This window comes from Anopheles nili, chromosome 3 (genome assembly GCF_943737925.1).
Source record: "Anopheles nili chromosome 3, idAnoNiliSN_F5_01, whole genome shotgun sequence".
Taxonomy (NCBI): domain Eukaryota; kingdom Metazoa; phylum Arthropoda; class Insecta; order Diptera; family Culicidae; genus Anopheles; species Anopheles nili.
In genome coordinates, this window is record NC_071292.1 from 31432431 (window position 1) to 31445720 (window position 13290).

A 13290-nucleotide genomic window follows, 5' to 3' on the forward strand; every position below is an offset into this window, starting at 1 on the left:
TGAGTTTGATTTATGTTGCATAATTACCGGGGAAGTTTTTCGGCACGTTGTTCATAAATAAAATCTACACTTGCACAAATCGTAAATAAACAAGCGAACGAGCAGCACGTTTCCGCCCTATAAACTTTTCAATCACGTTTGTGTTTTCAACATCTTTACCCAGCACGTCCGAAACCGGCTCAATCTCCGATGCACTTTTCTCGACGCTCTTCCGACGCACCCACGAAATCCCTTTTCATGAAAAAACACGAAAAAAAAACATAAAACAAACCCCCCTCGCATCAGCATTTGCACCAAAACCGACGCTGAGTCAGCAGCGCAGGCTTCACGCAACCTGACGCTGTAAAACAAGCGCCGTAGACAAGCGCTTAATTTAGCAGCGCAGCTAAAAGAAAGCGTTCGGAAGGGCGCATCAAGAAAAGCCAACACATTTAACGCGAAAGCGAACGCACACGAGTACAGGGCCATCCGCAGGGACGAAACCAGCCGTTTGCAGGCGGCGTGAAAATGCCCTTCACTCGAAACGCAGCGCGCCAATAAACAAAACGCATCTCGGTGCCATCAATCCGTCTCGACCTGTCACGTGCGACCAGACAATTGCGAGTGCACGTTGCACCGGCACAATTGCATATGCGCTTCCTAATTACTGCTGGATACCGCAGTCGAAGTCATTGCCCTACCCAGCGCATTAATGGGCGATACTTTATGGGCATCGTTTTGTCCTCATTTTCCGACATTTGCCAACGGTGATGGTGACGAGGCCAGGATTGACCGGGAGCACATCAAACGCTCCATCGCAAATGTCGCCCAACACATGGGTCGCCGCTCTTTGAAGTTGGTCTGCGAGGTGCCGCCAACGTGCAGGGATTGAGATTTCGATTTTCCAACCCAACCCCAAAGGTCCATCGAAGGAAAAGGTCCACTTAGCCGCGTGCGGCGGGCGTTCTATATTTACGCACTATCCCACGTTAATTAGCTAGTTTATGAGGACCGAGGTGCAGGAAAAGGAAAAACCAACCCACCCCGATGAGTTGGGGGATCGCACGTTTTCCACAACCCGCCCGATGAAGCAAGAGAGAGAGAGAAAGAGCCAAGCAACAAGCAACGCACCACGAGACGGACAATTTTCCGAGCGTCACATTTAAGACGGGTTTTTTTTAAATGAAGGAGTTGAAGGAGGGAAAAATTAACGACCTACCGTTATGCCGACCGGCACGATCTCCTACGCTCGAGCGGAAAAAGGGCAAACAAGCGAACAAACATTGCACAACAATGTTTCCATCACAAAGTGTCAATCGGCACCATTAAGCGACATCCTTCGTGTTCGCCCGGAACCTGGATGCTGTGGAAAAAACCAAATGGCCGCGACGGCGAAATAGGAGTCACACACATACGGGTTTTAGAAAAAAAAACATACACACGTACGCTCGTACGCTCGTACAACTAGCTCCATAAATTTCCGCGCTCCAGCAGCTAATTTTAATTCCTATTCTTACCGGGCGCCATAAATTGTATCCCGCCGTTTTTTTTCCATCCCCAAAAACCCAGCACGTGCCCGCGAGCGTGGTGATGACGACGATAATGTGTGTTTTTGTTAAGGTGCATTCTTCACGGTGCAGGTTTGGGGGCTACACTGGTGGTAACATTAATTTTAGCAGGCTTCGTTTAATTAGCCATAAATTACCGTGTGGCGGCGGTCCCTTCGAAATAATGCCCGGATTAAATGGCGACGATGGGCCGAAAAATGACTTACGACTTAAGTAGGCCGTGCGCACGTGCGTCTTTCGTGCGTTTATCTGTCACTCGCTAGTGGTGACAGCTGCCTCGAAATGGTGTGTCGTTTCTCCGAAATAAAAACGAGAGAGAAGAGAAGAGCAACAACCCGAGATGAACGCCCTCTAAGGTTGAGCCGTCTCCCTGGTGGAAAACTCATCCGGAAGTGGATCCCATCAGTGGGGAGAGAAAACGCCTCGCCAAAATGGCCACTTGGAAGCGCACTTGACGCGAACGGTCCTTAACGGTTACGCACCCGATACGGGTGACGTGTGAAATTGCGATCAATTTCGAGCCGGATGAGTTTAAATGGCCGACCAGACGCGGCCAGCCTTGGCCACTTTAGCGAGAACCTGCGGCTCTGCGGTATGTGGGCCGCCCGATTACCGTGTGGGCGTAGTTGGGGGTGGTGGGTAAGTAATTAATCCACTTTCAACTGGGGCCGGGGTTTGCGCACCGAGCACATTGAATCACCACCACCCTGGGGTGAGTATCGGTTGGGTCGATCAAATAAATTTCATCGAATCAAATGTCGATGAAGGAGCAAACGTTACGCCCGGTGTGGTGTCGAAGGGCGCCGCCGTCATGCCGTTCCGCATGGTCGGTGGAGTTGAGTGCGTTCTTTGTTTTTCCTAACCTCATCCCTTAGGTCCCCTTAGGCCCTGCCCTTAGACCATAAACCGAAGGAAAACGTCCGGACCGGCCATATGGCTGGTTTGTAGCAAATCTCGAACGTATCGTGATATGAGACGCTTCCGACGGTCGGGTTAGTTTTTCGATGCTCCAACTCCAACAGCACCAACTGCCAAAATAATGCACTGCATTTCCGTGCGTCCGAAAACACGATCCGTGCTGCATCTGACGACTGACGATTGACGAGACGTACCGCTTCCTGTATGTCAGCTCGGAAAAAGCGAATGATCGTACGTCCGGGGCTCTAAACCAGCCAGCGCGATCGTGAGAAGCTGGCTCGAATTTTCTTCATTTTTATCTCAATCCTGAGCTCCAAACTCAAGCTGCAGTGGATAGATCCAACATCCCGTGCCTTCGTCACCCAGCAGTTGAACTCAAGACCACGACGGCGATCGCAAATTTTAATATCTCCTCTCAGGCACTCCAGCACATGCGATTTCGCGCGCGCCCAGCACACACATCCGGTCTTGCGGTGGCATGATTTAGGACATGCCAACAGCAGCAGCACAAAACAGAGCGAAAAAGGAAAAAAAAACACCAACATTCCACAACTCAAACCGCGCGATTCCGTCGGAAAACTTCCCGCAACTCCGGCTGACTGATGGCGGCGTTGGCGGCGTCTATGTCGCGCCCTTTCCATCGAGGGCTCGCTATAAATACACACACGCGTGTTACCCGCGTGCGCGCCCGGGCACTGGAAGTTCGCACCCTCGGCAAACTCAATCCGATCTAAGGGTGGCTTGGTACAACACGGCGGTACGTGCAGGCGGTATAAAATATTGCACCATTTCAGCGAGCGCAGAAGCGATTTTCCACCGCCACCCTCGGCACAAACACACACGGGTACGCTTTATCTTTTTTTTTTTTTTGCTTTCAGTGTACCAGCTCAGGACGACACACGGTACCGTCCGCCTGACGACGATCGTGACTGTCACCGTGAATCATTCGCAGGCGTGACTCACGGGACGGCACGCTTCACTGCCACCAGACGATCGGGTTGGGTGAGGGTTGTGGGGTGTGAGGGTGTGGGGCTGATCTTCTTCCACCACGATCCGATCTTCGTGATCCTCGCACACTCTGTCATCCCATTTTTGGCCCCACCGTAATTCACTTCCTACCTCTCTAGTGGGTGGATAGTCACAGAGCACGAGAACGAAACACACACGCACGCACGCACCCCTGCGCAATTGGGGTGATGATACCAATTTAATTATTTCGATTGTTTCACTGTCACTTCCATCGGGGGGGAAAAAAAAACGCATCCGATCGATAGCGCAATCCAGATCTGTTTTCCACTTCCGATTCGCACCCTTATTTTTTCATCCCCCTGGAAACGATCAACACTTGAGCTCGCGCACGTTGCATGACCGCGTGTTAGACCGGCCAAAACGTAACTGAAGATCGCACCCGGATTCACCCAAACCTGCGGGCCGCGGGAGGATACTCGGCGGAAAAACCCTCGGCACGGTGACAAAAATAAATTCCGAAAGCATCGCATTTTCTTCGCCGCTGTTTTCCACTTAATGTTTTAAGCACCAGGTTGGCCCGCTCGCTCGGCCTGGGCGGCAGTTTTTCCATCCCTCGGTCTCTTTCTTGCACGAGCGTGAGCGTGTGTGCGATCTTCAGGCGCAGGATGGAGGGTGAACACGCGCGCGTTTGCGTTAATCCTAACCGCACTCTTTTTTCCGGCTCCCGGCGTGGCCTCGGCGTTATGTGCCGAAACGTATGTTTATATTTTCTTTACTGGCAACTGGTGCGTCTCGGGTGCGTCTCTCTCTCACACACAGACTCTTTTTCTCTCTCTCTCTTTTCCTCTCGCTAGCTCTGGTTCACGTTATCGCGCTTTTCTTTCCGCACATCTTGCCCAATTCATAAGACGACGATCGTAACGTCCTCACTCGTGGCCGCAGATTCCTCGATTCCTCGCGGATGTGTTGCTCCCGGAAGCCGACCATGGGGAGACGTTGCAAAAAAAAATCCCCAAATCACCGAAAAATCCACACAACTCAACACACACGGGGGTGGAACGAATTTCTCAATGGCCACCGTCTGGTTTGTATTTTAGAAAACGTTGGTTTTACCTTTTTTTTAACCTCGCTTCCTTCGCTTTATTCACTTTTGCCGGATACGTCCGGATCCACCGAAATCGCACGCACCAAAGACACCGCCGTTACGCTGCCAGATGGCGCACCCGGTCCGTTTGAGCGATCCGTTACGAATGAGCAGCAGGACCACTCCCTGCTAGCGGCCAGCGACGGCAACAATTTCGATCGCGAATGGCCCGAGAAGCCCTGAAGAACTCCCTCGCGATCGTCGAGTACGTCGCGTGAGCATCTCGCGGAGAAAAATGCCGCTCGGTTGGAGAGTGGAAAACTTCGGCGTGCAGGAAAAGCCGCGATGATGGCATTTTTCTCAGAAGGGACGCCCGCCAATTGAGGCGCTTATCGGAGGGTTAATTGACGTTTCGAGATAGCCCGGACGGAGCCTTGGTTTCGCCGAAAAGGCTCTAATGAGTGTTTTATCAACACTCGAGTGGGATGTAATTAAATGGCTTAAATAAACAAGCAAGCAGAGGGAGGTGTATCATAACGAGTCCTTCATTTTGATGAAGAATAATCCACTTCTGTGTGAAACCTCGTCGACATCTAGCTGGCATCGGTTGCTATGGTAATCGCGGTGAACATTTTCATTATTTACTCGCGCGTTTTTCCTTCAGAGTGTCAAAACAATATCCGCAACTGTGTAAAGTGCTATCGGTGGATCGGGCATAATGTTTGCATATGTACAAGCATCATTATGTGTGTGTTTTTTTTTTGTTTCAACTCTCGCCTTCTTTCGCGATCGCGTTTCAGGTTATGAATGAGCTACAGTGCGGTGCGTTCTTTGCGCGAGTTGGGTCTTTTAGCAGTCCTAGCGCAGCGCAAGAGGTGGTCCTTGAGCTAAAAACAAGCTAAAAATATGCTTAAAATACTAGGATTTGATAAATTTTAGACAAATAGTAAAACCAATTATTAAATATATTTGCATTCACTTATCCGTTTTTTAAATGAATTGTTCGAAAAAACTAATATATTATAAAACAAAAATTCATAAATATGAGAACGCATATGAACAAAGACATATATAAAACGTTTTTAAGAATGATCGTAAGAAAATTTATAATGATTACCAAGTGTATACTTTTCACTTTTAAATGGTTGCAGCGATCGTATATTGAGCATTAAAACTCTCGCGCAATGTGTTACCTTTATCTCTTTTTATAATTAAGTATAAGTTAAAACTATATGTTCATTACATATACAAAAAATAAGAGTAAGCTTTCTGCACACAATTAGTCCTTCCCTGATTAATGTGACTAACCTCAATTTACCCTATTCAATGTTTTGTAGTTTTCAAATACAGATCAAGCTCCTTAGGTGTCCACTAGCAAAGCTAATCCTTCATGCAAACAGTTGCAGTATTTATTTAATTGAATTTCTTTCGTCAATACGATGCATCTCAATCGTGATACTAACTTCGTTACGTTCCGCATAACTTCGGCAGATGACTGTACTTTCTTTCGCTGCTCGTCTCGTTCATCATTCGCTGCCTTGGGATGAACAGCCATCAAAGGGCCCACCAGGGCCTACAAATACATTAAAAATCGATCATGAAAGCAATGCGAGAAGCATGACCGCAAACGAACGGGCTAGACATCGACTTACGGTTGATCGTCAAACCATTCGATCGTTAGCCGTACACAAAGATCGTTGTACAGGGCGATAGTCCATCATCTAAAGTGAGAACGATCGATTTTGGGTTTTCCCCCGGTGCAATCTGAGACGCACCCAGCAACGATGGTAAGTAAGCTTGAACCGCTCTATTTGAACCTTCGAAGCCCCTTATTGAGAACATTTCCTTTTCAGAAGTGCACTAGCACGGTATTCGTGGCCATCGTAGGCATGTTGGTGTGGATGCCATCACCGCATGATGGCGCAAATATACTTCTCGTGTCCGTTTTTCCCGGTATGAGCCACTGGCTGATGTTCGAGCACATCATTCGGGAGTTGCTGAACCGCGGACACGCAGTGACGGCCATCACGAGCTATCGGTTGGGTGGAATTGATGCCAACAACACCGACTCCCAGTACCGTGAGGTGTTGATCGACCCACCGTACGATTTTGAAGCAAATGGGCTACCCATGGAGGTGTTCTACCGATCGCAGTCATTCGGTGACCCGTTCTTCAAGATGTCGATACTGTGGAAGCTTGGTCTGGAGACTTGTGAGCATGCGTTCGAAAGCGCTAATGTACGCGCGTTCCTGCGAGAAGATAACCTTACCTTCGATCTGCTCATTGCCGAACAGTTCGTACAGGAGAGCTTCCTTATGCTGGCGCACAAGTACCGAGTGCCGATCGTCACCATAAGTGAGTAGCGAGCGAACGATCGAGGAACAACGTGCCGTAAATCATCTTTAATTTAATTCCAGATACGCTCGGACACGCGGACTACATAGATCGAGCGTTTGGTTTGATAACACCGTGGTCGTTTGCGCCACATTTCATGCTGCAGTACGACGACCGTATGTCCCTTTGGGAGCGAGTGTACAACGTGGTATTATCGGTCTGGGATGCGTTCAACAGAAAGTACTACTATTTGCCGGAGCAAACGAAACTGGTCGGAAAGTACGTGGTGACTAATGAGGACTCGATGCCAATGCTTGAGGACTTAGAGCGGAATGTTAGCGTGGTGCTGGTGAACAGCCATATCATCTCCTCACGACCGAGACCTCGCATCACGGGAATGATCGATATCGCGGGTCTTCACATCCGTCCTCCCAAGGAACTTCCTTCGGTGGTGAAGGTACGCATGCGGAATATCTCTCCCCAGTCTGCAAAACTTCAACGCTTTTTGCTACCTTCAAACAGGACTTCCTAGATTCTGCTCCTGCTGGCGTCATCTACATCAACTTTGGGACGTTCCTAAGAAGCTCCGGTATGCCACCGGAAACGCTGGCCGTCTTTCTGGAGGTATTCCGCAGTTTGCCTCAGTACCGGTTTCTGTGGAAGTGGGAAGCAAACGCTATTCCTGGGTTACCCGCGAACGTGTTGCTACAGCGATGGTTACCTCAGAATGATGTCCTGGCGCATCCCAACGTCAAGCTGTTCGTCTCACACGGTGGCCTCTTTGGCACGCAGGAAGCCATCTACTGGGCTCGGCCGGTTCTATTCGTGCCCTTTTACGGTGATCAGCACAGCAATGCGCTTAAATTCGAGAAAGCCGGCTTGGGACTTACTCTGCGAATCATCAACGTAACCTCGGATGAGTTCCGGACGCGGATCGAACGGATCGTGCTGGAACCGGCATTCCAGCACAATGCAAACCGTCTGTCGGCGTTGTTCCGCGATAATCCAATCGATCCACTCGAGGAGGCCACATTCTGGATTGAGTACGTCTTGCGGCATCACGGTGCAGCGCATCTCAAGTCGGCCGCTGTTCAGTTACCCTGGTATCGGTACCTGTTGTTGGATATCCTTTCGTTGGTTCTGCTGCTTGGAGGCGCTGTACTTTGGATCGCTTTGAGGCTACTGCGGAGTGTCACAAGGCTGGTTGTTCCAAACCGCACCAAAGTTAAAGTCAAGTGAACGGTTTTTGGGAGCAGCTCAATAACCTGCCGTGCGTGCGATAACACGATAAGGCAGTAGATAGGGTCGGATTTCGAAAATCGCCGTTGTTGTCACTCCCGTTGTATGAGTGAGATGGAGACACATGTAGTAAAAAATGGCCTATTCAAAACGCAAAAGGATTGTATTTTTACCCCTTAAAATAGCGAAACATAAATTCAATATTTTTAGAACACACATGCTTCGATGCACCGAGCGTCGAGTTCGTTATCGCTCAAAAGAAAAACTCACCCAAAATTGCCTCTGAGAGCAATTTATCAGTAAGAAGACGAGCTTCAGACGCCCTCGAGACGAATTGCATCCCTTTTGGTATCACTCACTCTCTCTCGTTCTCTCTCTCTCTCTCTCTCTCGTTCTCTCTCTCTCGTCGGTTCTCTCTTCACTTCTCTTTTGTCTCTCTCCCTGTCTCTCCTGCTCTCTCTCACTTTCTCGCCATATATGCGCGGCCAGTAAGCGACGTGATTTAACGCAAGAACACTTCGCGCAGCAGCTGCATCCGAATCGGTGATCCGGGTTCTCTACAGTAACGGCGCGGCTAGCAAACCGAGCAGGAGAGATCCGAAATCCGTGGCGAACCAAGCGCACCAGACACGGTTGGTGTTGGGTGTCCGAATCCCACGGCTCATACCACGTGTTACACGTGTAACGACACGCTCCCGAGCCGGTACCACGCTGCAAGGTATTGCAACCGTGCAGTTCACGCGATGCAGTCCGGATGCACCGGAACCATTGCGTAACAGAACGCACCAGCACGTGCGTGGATAGTTTTCTCAACCAACTAAACGGACCGGCGTGCACCTGTGGAACAGATCGTACGTCCTTGCGTGTGTGTGTGTGTGTGTGTATATAAAGTGAAGAAGTGAACCCAAGGTGCTGAACGAAATGGTAAGCGCAATTGGTCGCGACTCGAATCAAAGCAAGCGAGCGAATTGGTGACATTAGCGTGACCTACGGAATTAGTGGCGTCTCCACCAGCTGCTCTAGTTAGCGATGCTACTCTGGTGCTATCGAAATCGCGCTTCGCGTGCCTGATAAGGCCCTTATTTATCAGCATTCTTTAGTGCGCGACCGCTCGCGAGGAACCCAATAAAGGCTGGTGATCGAAGAAAAAGCGAGATACCCGTTCGCTTGCGATGTGAAGCATTTTGATTTTCCACTATAAATAGGACGCCCTGTTCCAAGTGCCAAGTTCATGCAACGCGGCCGCCAGCACTCTGGTAAACATTAAGAATATTTTTAGCGCCCGCTCGGCTTGGGCACGCTGCTATTATCGCGTATGGGGTTGGCGGTTTCTGTTTTGATTATGATACCGGTGCTTTTGTTTTGTATTTTGCTGCACCAACGTGCGCGCGTTCCCGGTTCCGAGATAATCGCAAACGGGTTCACATCCAGCAGCACTTTCGCTCTCGCGGATTTTTTGGGTGTACGAAAATAGTTTAATCTCGCTGTGGTTGAAAAATTGGAGCACCAAACGACGTGGGACGTGGGTCCATTCCAGCGGTTCACCGATGCTCGAAGTGGTTTATGTTGGCACAATTCCTTGCCACAGCTCAGGGCGGTAAATAACCGTGCACTAGTATGTCGTAGAGAAGTACTCCTACGCCGTCCTTCTGTTCAACTTCATAATGGAACGCGGGAAAAGAGGTCGAAAAATGGTTTTTGCCTAATTGCCAATGGAACTATTGATGGTGCGACTAAAGAACCGGACCTCCCGGCGTGTCAGCGACGAAGCAAATGGCCGTTTCTGAGGTCTGCGGGCATGTTGCCAAGATTTAAACATTTTCAAACCAGCCGCCAAGAAGCTCGATTGACCGAGCAGCACCGGGACGAGTGTAACGTGATGCGATCGTTGCCCGCCCAAGGCCGTGAAATGCACATTTTCAATCGTAGAACGTCCCACGGTCCCACACCGCGATCGAACAAATGAAAATTAATAATAAGCGAGTGTTTCGTGTGCACCGAGGTTCGAGCTTTTTTTTGCTATTTGTTCGACCCAACCCACCATCGGTTGATGAGTTACGGTGGAAATTGCACGTCGTTGTCGTCATAAATGTAGGCATTTGGCCGGCTAATGGGTAGCCATTACCGGCACTGGAATTGCGTTGTTTTACGTGACAATATCTCTGGATAGTCATGACCGAACATCTCGATAGCATGACCTTCGTTTATCGATGATCTTGACTCTTTCTTTCCCACCTTGGCAGCATTTCCGCGTGTGGTCGTATCTGATCGGTTGCGTGTTCGCATTTACCACCTACTGGTCGCCTGGCGAGTGTTCCAAGGTGCTGTTTCTGGTGCCTTTTCCGGCGCCCAGCCACTGGCTGTGGATAGAGCACTTTGTGAAGGAGCTGCTGGCACGGGGCCACGAGGTGACCGCCATTACAAATTTCCCCGCAAAGGAGCCACATCGTAACTACACTGAAATACTCATCGATCCGCCGTACGACATACCGTACTACTGTAAGTGGTCACTGCGGGTCTGCTATCTCTCGCAGGTGCCTCACACGGTTCAATTTCCTTCCAGTTCCGGTGTCGGACATATACGAATCGAAGTACAACAGTGATCTGAACAACCTGTTTCTCTACTGGCGCGTGGGCCTGTCGACGACGCAGTACGCGTTAGAGAACGAACACGTGCAGCAGTTTATCGAGCAGGATGATACCGATTTTGACGTGATCATCTCGGAGCAGTTCTACCAGGAGGCGTTTCTGATGTTCGCCCACAAATATCGGGCTCCCGTCGTGACGCTTTGTAAGGAATTGGATTGGCATTTTGCTAGGCTTAAATTGCACGAGTTGTACCGAATTACATGCGTGTCTTCTTCGATCTTCTCTCCAGGTACATTGGGCCATGCGAATCACATCGATCAGGCCATGGGACTCGTCACACCGTGGTCGTTCGTGCCACACCCGGTGCTACTGTTGACGGACGAAATGACGTTCTCCCAACGGTGCTACAATTTTATGATCTCCGTCGCTGACCTGGTGATCCGCAACATCTATTACATCCCGCAGCAGAACAAACTAGCACAGGCGCACTTTGCCCGGATAGAAGGTTCGTCCGGACTACCCAGAACCCGTTCTAGGTGATGCGGTTTCGAAATAACAGGTTTATCTTCGTTCCATCGCAGGTCCCGAGTTAATGCCCTCTATACGGGATCTGGAGCGGTCTATCTCAGTGATACTGGTCAACAGCCACCTTTCGACGTCACCACCACGTCCCACCATACCGGGACTGGTGAACGTGGCCGGTGCCCACATCAAACCGGCGAAGGACCTACCAGAGGATATCAAAAAGTTCCTCGACGGTGCCCGGGATGGTGTGATTTTCTTCAGTCTCGGTTCCTACATGAAAAGCGCGGATATGCCGAAGGACAAGATGAAAGCATTCCTGGAGGTATTCCGGAACCTGAAGCAGCGGGTCGTGTGGAAGTACGAGAACGAGGACGTAGCTCGGTTGCCAAAGAACGTGATGGTGCGCAAGTGGCTTCCACAGAGCGATATTCTGGCGCATCCAAAGGTGGTGCTGTTCATCACCCACGGTGGCATGTTCGGGAGCCAAGAGGGCATTTATCGGGGTGTCCCGATGCTCTACATACCGTTTTACGGTGATCAGCACAGAAACGCACTGAAAGCGGAACAAGCAGGGTACGCTCTAACGCTTAACTTCCCCGAGCTGAACGTCATAACGCTGGGTTCGCGCATTAATGAGCTACTCACCAATCCAGCGTTCATGAAGCAAGCCAAACGTGCTTCGGAGCTGTTCCGTGATAACATTGTGCCCCCAATGCAGGAAGCGATGCACTGGATCGAGTACGTCATCCGCCATAAGGGTGCAAAGCATCTCAAGTCAAATGCTATTGAACTGCCCTGGGTGCAGTATCTCATGCTAGATGTGGTGGGATTTTTCACGCTTGCGTTTCTCGTGGTCGCTGCCGTATTTTACAAAGTGCTCGGTTTCGTCCTGGCTAGTCCGAAGCAGAAACCCAAACCAAAGTGGGACTCGTTGTCCGGTACTCCTAAGCGAAAGCCCAAACTCAACTGAGAGTGCATAGGGTGTAAACGATAAATAAATGCAACTATTCTTTATTCCTGGACACAGTGGCTCGATGAAAACTATCCTTTAGAAAGAACTATTACTTTTTCCCAGAGTCGTGCCGGTTACCGAAGAAATTTGTCTCCACCTTGTGCTTAGCCATCAACTCGAATAGAAGCACCTCCAGCATGCCGTTACTTCCACTGGCTAAATCTTGCATCGTTTCTTCGTCCAGGTAGATGTCCAAACGGCGCATCACTTTCCGGTTGAGCGTCTGCCAGTTGTCCAACTTGTTTCTGGTAGCGCTGCACCTGGTGTAGTTATGCAGGTCAACTAGCTTTGGATAGAGTTGTTTCAATATTTCCGCTACCAGCACTGAACCGGAGAGAAAACCAAAAACCCAAAATAATTCCATCCATCGAGCAGCGTTAAGTATCCTTTTAACTTTATAAATTGAGCCTTAACTAACCTCCATCCGTCATGTCGCGGTTAATATTCTTCACCTCCTTGCTCAGGTTAAATTTTTTCACCCAATGGTACACGTCGACAAGTTCATGAGTGGACAGTTCGATTGATTTTCTTGGCGTCATCGTAATGCTATTTTTTTGTACCGGAATATTTCTCTAACTTTCGAACGGCGCTTGCAAAGATATTTTTGGAGTCTTAATAATCCATAAACTACTACGGTAATATTGTAAAAAGATTGATAAAAACATCAACATTCATGGCATCCTGTGGTTGTAAATTTGACGTTACGTATCGACTAGCTCCCAGGACGGTAAATTATAAAAAATACTCGCAACATCAAAACTCACTTAACAATCTGACGTCACAAACCGCGATCGAGTGCCCATATAACTTAACCTGGCTTTTTTGACGGATGCGTCGACGCTATCGCTCTGTTTCACTTTCGTACTATTACCCCTCCACTGTCCATGTGGGTAGCAAAACAGGATTTAAAGGGCTGAGTCGGCTGGTGCCATCCTTATGACATGTCCAGCCCACCGGAGCCTGACGAGTCATTGTATCGGATCCTTGGCTATCCTTCCAAACATACGGGGTCAAAAATTCTTCCTGTTGTACGGGGCTGGAACAAGTTAATGTTGCAGAGGTGCATGTACGGG

The 13290-nt window shown here is 49.4% G+C and overlaps 2 protein-coding genes across 2 annotated transcripts; one reads left to right on the forward strand and one right to left on the reverse strand.

Moving 5' to 3' along the window:
- The first annotated feature begins 6407 nt into the window (after positions 1 to 6407).
- LOC128724073 (uncharacterized) lies at positions 6408 to 12220 on the forward strand. The gene is made up of 7 exons (XM_053817837.1): positions 6408 to 6873; positions 6936 to 7309; positions 7375 to 8010; positions 10335 to 10590; positions 10655 to 10882; positions 10970 to 11185; positions 11262 to 12220. Exons 1-7 carry the CDS (start codon positions 6408 to 6410, stop codon positions 12173 to 12175), a joined length of 3090 nt encoding a protein of 1029 aa, XP_053673812.1. The 3' UTR covers positions 12176 to 12220.
- LOC128727697 (sperm flagellar protein 1-like) lies at positions 12189 to 12756 on the reverse strand. Its single transcript, XM_053821636.1, has 2 exons — positions 12636 to 12756; positions 12189 to 12541 (listed from the first exon to the last, which is right to left on the reverse strand). Exons 1-2 carry the CDS (start codon positions 12754 to 12756, stop codon positions 12267 to 12269), a joined length of 396 nt encoding a protein of 131 aa, XP_053677611.1. The 3' UTR covers positions 12189 to 12266.
- Positions 12757 to 13290: the final 534 nt, after the last annotated feature.